This window comes from Protobothrops mucrosquamatus, unplaced genomic scaffold (assembly GCF_001527695.2).
Source record: "Protobothrops mucrosquamatus isolate PMUCROS unplaced genomic scaffold, P.Mucros_1.0 scaffold102, whole genome shotgun sequence".
Lineage (NCBI taxonomy): Eukaryota > Metazoa > Chordata > Lepidosauria > Squamata > Viperidae > Protobothrops > Protobothrops mucrosquamatus.
In genome coordinates, this window is record NW_015386475.1 from 140,376 (window position 1) to 147,418 (window position 7,043).

Consider the following 7,043-nt stretch of genomic DNA (forward strand, 5'->3'; position numbering starts at 1 on the left):
CGGCAGCAAAGCCCTTTGGTGCACGGGCAGGTGGGGGATTCTTCGCCCGAGGGACCTCCGCCTGGCTTCGGCCACAGAATGGGAGGGCGCAGGATCTCCCCCTCTCTTCCCCCCCCTCCCCATCCCCGCCTTTCTACTTGGGCCGCGAGCCTTTTAATCGGTTCCTGTGGTCTGGACTGCGGTCGCGGGAGCGGATCAATAAATGTCGGCAGTTTCCGCCCGATCTTGACTCTACCCACGAAACAGGGCGGAACTCCGCAGTTCAGCCTGCCTATTTTGGCGGCTTCGTCCCCAATTCTTACCGCGTCTGAATAGGAAAGAGCTCGTGGCTCGTGTATAAACAAGTCCTTCAATTTCTTAAGTGCAAGGACGTTGCCAGGAAGAGATTTTTTTTCCTGTAACTGATATTTGAATATGCCTTTATGATTAACCGTAGAGTTTGAGATTCCTGCCTTCCTGTCGGAATATGATAGATCAGTGTTTCTCAACCTTGACAATTTTAAGACATGTGGACTTCAACTCCCAGAATTCCACAGCCAGCAATGCTGGCTGTGGAATTCTGGGAGTTGAAGTCCACATGCCTTAAAATTGTCAAGGTTGAGAAACACTGTGATAGATAAACTTAGCCGAGGGCTATAGTGTATTATAGATGCAACTAGTTCCTTTTCTTTCGGTTGCTCTGACAGATTTGTGCTCCGAACAGAAGAGTAAACGTGACTGTTCTTGAGATTCCACAAAACTCGGGCTTTGGGTTTAAAAGTGCTACCCTTCATCAAGTGTTTGTTCTCATCGAATACACGCCACCCCAGTAGTAAATTCGCTTCGTCGGAGCCTAAAGAGGGACCAGGGAGTACCTCAGTTCAATTGAACTCTATGGCAATTGCTTCCACTGATGCATAAGGTTGAGCTAATAATGCCAAGTACACACCGTAGTTTTGAGCGTGCCTTCTAGAAAACAAGGGAGAAGTTGACAATTGAAGTAAAATCGATTAGGAAATCGATTTGGAAATAATGGGTATTGCTTTGAGAAAACAATAAAGACTGGGACAATTCTACCACACTGATTAAAGGGCAAGCTTTGTGGTGTGAAATTTATGCTACGCTTTACTAAATAAACTTTTAAAGCTTTGTACTAAGAGTTTACCCTCCAATATTTTGGAATTATAAGCAAGCACTTAAAATAAACTCCCACAAGTAAAATCCATCACAAGAGAGAAATTACAACTTTGGTCCTCTAGCAGATGCCACAGAGGTCTTAACCAGCTGTGGCTTGCCATCCAGGCTAACACTTCAGATTTACCACAGCCCCCTATATTCTCTTTCTGTTCATTCTGACGTGGGAAAACAACAACAACTTTATTGTCACTTTGAACGTACACCAATTGGCATACATCAAAATGAAAAAGTGTGTCTGTGTGTTCATTTCTTTATTGTTTCTTTTCCAAAAATTGTCCCAGGTGGCACCAAAGAGGTACCATTTGCCATTTCAAAACTTCTCAATAGATTGGGATTCACTGGTTTTCTCCTTGGTCGAGAAGGCATCTTTTGTATCTAGAAAACTTATTTTACCTCTGTGCCTGAGTGGGTTGGCTGGTTTATATGGTTGGACATTTATTTCTTGTGTCAACCATTTCTCATGGCTTTTCCCCTTATTTCTAAACAATTCCAAATCCCACTGTGCAGATTCAGTCCATTATGGCCCCTAAATCACAGTGCACAGTGGCACTAAGCCGATTGTGGCTTGCTTTGCGTCTATTTATCAAGTTTTCAGGCAGCCCAGCTTCTAAATCAGTGATGGCGATCCTTTTAGAGACTGAGTGCCCAAACTGCAACCCAAAACCCACTTATGCATCGTCGGGTGCCGGGTGGGTGTGGCCCATTACGTGGGTGTGTCCAATTGGGTGGGTGTGGCCCATTGGGTGGGCGTGGCTATGGTGGTAACAGCAGACTGGGTGGGACTAAAAAGTTCAATCAATCAATTCCAACTTTGCAAGATCTTTTTTTCCCGCGAGAAGTTGAAATTGAGTGATTGATTGAACCTTTTTTTTTGCACACAGCGGCGGAGGCCTAAAGCGAAAAGGTTTTATAAAACCCAGCTGAAGGCCTAGGACTGGGGCGACGGCATGCGTGCCCACAGAGAGGGCTCTGAGTGCCGCCTCTGGCACTCATGCCATAGGTTCGCCACCACTGTTCTAAATGATTCACAAAATTAAAAAAAAGAACCAAGACAATGTTTATATCCCAAGTAAAATCCATCCTCCCTCGTTATCTGAACCCAAAAGTTTCACCACCACCCTTAATCAGAGGGTGGCAAGGCAGGGTAGAGGATGCAGGGGAAGGCTATTCCAAAGGGCAGCCCCCCTCCCCCCCCCGACATCGCAAGGACTCAAGCAAACTGACTGATAACACAGGGTCGTGAGTAAAGCCAGGGCGACGAAGTGCTACGTATTAAGCTGGGTTGCGCCTCTTCGTGCTGAACGCCAGCAAATAAATCCGGCCCTTCCTGAGACGTCCACCCGGACCAAGCAAATTTTGCTCCGCGCTCTCCGCCCCTGCGGCCGCTGTCCGGCTCCTGCCTTAGCTCTGCGGCGGACGAGGCGATGGCCGGCGGTGAGTACAAATTGCTGCTCGAAGGAGCCCGGCAACTGGTGCTTGTTTGCACCCAAGGCGAGCAGTATCTCTTGGAGGCCGGCATGCAGCAGCTGGCCCTGCGGGAAAACGCCAGCGTGGTGGTCGGCAAGTAAGTGCATCTTAGGAGGGGGGAGGTGTGTGGCTGGCTCTGGGCAGAGAGGCATTCCTGGTCTTTCAGCTGACAGGCGAATGAGAGAAACTGTTGCCTGAAGCATTAAAGCCGGTGGACTCTCCCCCGCCCCCCCCCGTTGGCAATAAATCCAGCGATTAAGAACGTTTGGTTATTGCTTTACTTAATTAACTCTCTTGGAATGAAAGTTTAGGATAGAACAAATTCACTCCAGAAGAGAGAGTATGCCTAGCTCAGGACTGAACTGTGGCGTCCTTGGTGCTCTCTGAGCTTGGTCGTTTGCTTGCAGACGTTTCATCAATATGTCTTCAAGCAAACGACCAAGCTCAAAAAGCACCAAGAGCTCCATAGGCATGAACGCCATGGCTTGCATTAACCATGGGAGTTTGCCATGAAGCACGTTTTATGAAGCCCAGCTAGCATGCTAATGCAGAGCCAAGAAACCTACATAACACTGCATGCATATACAGTTCTACTTTTCTACTATCAATGAGTTCATGAGCCAATCAAGATGTGACCACACATGGAGGAGACTCATTAAAACGAATGAAATATACTTAAATTAATTACCCCACTGATTTTGGTAGTTTACTCTTTCCTAATATGGGAGCATATTCCTGCTGAAATGGATTGATTGACATCTGTGGCTAGCAGTAAAGAGTTTGAGTACAGTTAGTCCTTGATTTACGACCACAATTGAGTCCAAAATTTCTGTTGTTAAGTGAGCTTTGCCCCATTTTATGACCTTTCTTGCCACAGTTGTGAAGTGAACCACTGCAGTTGATAAGTTAGTAAGGCAGTTGTTAAGTGAATCTGGCTTCCCATTGACTTTGCTTGTCAGAAGGTCGCAAAAGGTGATAACATGACTGTGGGACACAGCAACGGTCATAAATATGAACCAATTACCAAGCATCTGAATTTTGATCACACTATCATGGGGATGCTGCAAAGGTCGTAACTGTGAAAAATGAGCATAAGTCACATTTTTCAGTGCCATTGTAATCTTGAATGGTCACTAAACAAACTGTTGTAAGTCGAGGAATACCTGTATCTCTTATTTTTTCTGAAAAGAAAAAAGAGATGGGAAGTGATTGGAGGGATACAAAGGAGGAGTGCGAGAACATTTTCTAGACCTTTTGCAAAAATGAGAAAGAGCAATTTCTCCAGACCAGACTCATCTGTAAGCAAGCCCCAATCTAGCCCCCAGTTTATTCTTCTTTCCATACTGGTAGATCACAAGATAGTGCTTAAAACCACATGATGAAGGAGGAGATCTTCAGCGCTTGAGAAGAAAGGCTTACATTAGGAAGAGACAGATAATTCCATGAAATTTAACCTCACGTTGTGGTTTGTTTTCAGAGATGGGTCTATAAAGGCAGTTGGTGATGCAAGGGCCATTCGTGAGCAATTCTCTGGAGCAACTTTTGACAAAATAATTGATTGTTCGGGAAAGTGCATTTTACCAGGTTGGTATGGATTTAAAGGTTCACTGCACCAAGCAGAAATTTATGTATTTATAGAGGGACAAGCCATGCCTTTATTTTACGCCTTTCTTTTCCCTTGAAATGAAAAGGACTGAGTAAAAGAGACAGAACATTCTGACAGAAAGATGTATGTGTCTGTTGAGCATTTCAGGACCTTTAATGTATAATATGTAATATCAGAATCAGAAGCTTCATCTAGTGTAAAATGTGGCAGCAAGTGTCAGGCCCAGCCCAAGAATGACATGGAACAATTCAACCAAAGTTCAAGTTTTTTTAAATTTGCTTACATGATATAGAGGGAATCTTGCCAGACTAAACCTATACTATTCTAACCCTAATGGAAATATCCTGGGAGATTGTAGGGAGTGGTTATTCTAAATCTCTTCCTCAGTCTCCAATCTAGCTGCAGGTTGTGTTGCCTCTTATCTTGCCCCTCTTCTTGGAATGTACTCCCTCCTTCCAGGAAAACTGCCTCTTAACTGTAGTCCATTACACCATTTCCCCTTTCATAGACACAATCTATCACATGCTGGTGGTGTTGATTTTTAAGACATGTGATACCACTGCTTCAGGAGCTGTAGTGGTTTTTTCAGGTCCAATTCAAGCATTCATGTCTTGGGACTAGGCTACTCTTCTCATTTTTTTCTATTACATTCTATTATTAATTCTGTTATAATTGCAGCCTTCTCTACCTGATGTTCCCCAGAGATCTTCAGAGGCTACATTTCTCACAATCCCTCAGCTAGCACCACAGTTACAAAACTGTCTGGAAGATCTTAGACCAGGCATTTTATCCCAACTTGACAGAACTGACAGAACTCTGCCTTGAGAGCTCCTTTGTGTTCCTGAAGGTTTTCCTGGTCAAAGAATGAGTAGAACAAAAACAACCTTCAACTGTCTAATATATGTATACGTTAAGCAAGCAGCATACAATTAAATCAAGAAGCTTCAGAACTGAAATACTAGCAAAGCCTGAAAAAGAATATATAAAAATTGCCCTGAAGAATATAAAGATTTAATATTTCCATCCATGGATAGCTAAATGCATGTTTACAAGAATGATGCCATAGAAAATTTTCAAATAAATAAGAAATTTTAAATGAATGAATGAATGAATGAATGAATGAATGGAATGAATGAATGAATGAATGAATGAATGAATGAATGAATGAATGATGGGTCCATTGTCCCACAATCCCACTTCTCAGCAGCTGGAATTCAGATAAAAGTGAAATACAGTATTTAAGTCAGTCACTAGTTCTCAGCCCAGTCTATCTCAAAGTATTGTTGTGAAGATAAATTTGGAGTGGGAAATAGTATATTTACACTACCCTGAGCTTCTGTAGAAAGATGGGATTTAAATCTAGGAAATACATGAATAAATCAAATTACAATTATACTCTTCATTAGACTCTGTAGAAATTGCATGAATATTCTCAAAGAGAAGAGATGTTTAATCTCTTTCTAAGACAATTTGCTACAAAGTTACATGCAAACAACGGTTTCTCTCTATTTCACATTTTCAATTTCTAAACATGCAATGCAAGGCATTTGCTAACTGCATGATTCATTATTAAAGTTTGGTAATACTCTCTCTCTTGTGTACTACCAGTAATGGCTAACTTTGAAAACTTCAGAATACATATTTACTTTATATTTAATTTATTTCTAATTAGGTCTAGTAGATGCACACACACATCCTGTGTGGGCTGGTGACAGGGTTCATGAATTTGCAATGAAGGTAAGTTACAACATTTGGAAAAGATTTGGGTTTCTTTCTGTTAGACTGTATGTGCCTGAAGTGCTTTTCTGTTTGCTTTGGAAATGCAGAAATATTGTAACCTTGGATGCAGTCATTGAAATGGGACTACACTGACTTCAGGTCCCTGAGATACTGGCAACAACAGAATAATGAATGATTTAACTTATTCATTTTATAAGTTTGGTAAAAATGTGGTTCTTGCCTCTGAAAGTTTATTATTGTAAGTTCATCAATAATTTTTTCTAATGCTGCATTTGAAAAAGCTGTTTTAACCCACAAATAAAAATTGCTAAAATTTAAAGACACGACCAATGTTGTGCAATAGTTTTGCTGCCAAAAGTAAGTAGACATCAACTCCTTGTTTTTAAGAGTAGTTTTGGATCACAGGAATAGATATAACAATCCAAGTTCTGCAGGGCATTTAATGCTTTATACATGTATAATCGTGTACATGTATATTATTCCAACAGGATTTAAATACCTGTGTATACCTAAAGCAATGCCTTCAGCTGGAACTGAAAGACAATTACCATTTTGGTTTAATGATGGGATTTCCTAAGTCAATATTTTAGCTATCCTTTGACATTGTTCCTTTTGGTTGTTCCAAATAATTTGATATGCAGTTCTCAAATAATATATAGGCAAGTTATAGAATTCCTAATTGCATCTCTATCCAATACCCTGCTCAGCTGGTGCAACTTGTATCTCTTCCTTATTACTTGGCCAAGTACCAGCACACTGTCATTAATCCTACAGAAGTTATAATTCTTCAGTAATTTTAATTTAGCTCATCCATATCAGATCTTCCTCCCCTGAAGATCCTCAGCACGGCTAGAGGAATCAGTCTATCTAGACCCATACCAGTCGGGCTTCAGGCCGGGGCACAGCACGGAAACGGCATTGGTCGCGTTGGTTAATGATCTCTGGAGGGCCCGGGACAGGGGATATTCCTCTGTCCTTGTTCTTTTGGACCTCTCAGCGGCTTTTGATACCGTAGACCACGATATCATGCTGCGGCGTCTCGGTGGGCTAGGAG

General features: G+C 42.1%; 1 protein-coding gene across 1 annotated transcript in view; it reads left to right on the forward strand.

Moving 5' to 3' along the window:
- Nucleotides 1-2,600: 2,600 nt before the first annotated feature.
- Nucleotides 2,601-7,043, forward strand: part of AMDHD1 (amidohydrolase domain containing 1) — a 15,969-nt gene continuing 11,526 nt past the window's right edge. The window contains exons 1-3 of the mRNA XM_015812641.1: nt 2,601-2,740; nt 4,121-4,227; nt 5,922-5,986. Coding sequence (XP_015668127.1) covers nt 2,601-2,740; nt 4,121-4,227; nt 5,922-5,986 — 312 coding nt within the window. The remainder of the gene's footprint in view (nt 2,741-4,120; nt 4,228-5,921; nt 5,987-7,043) is intronic.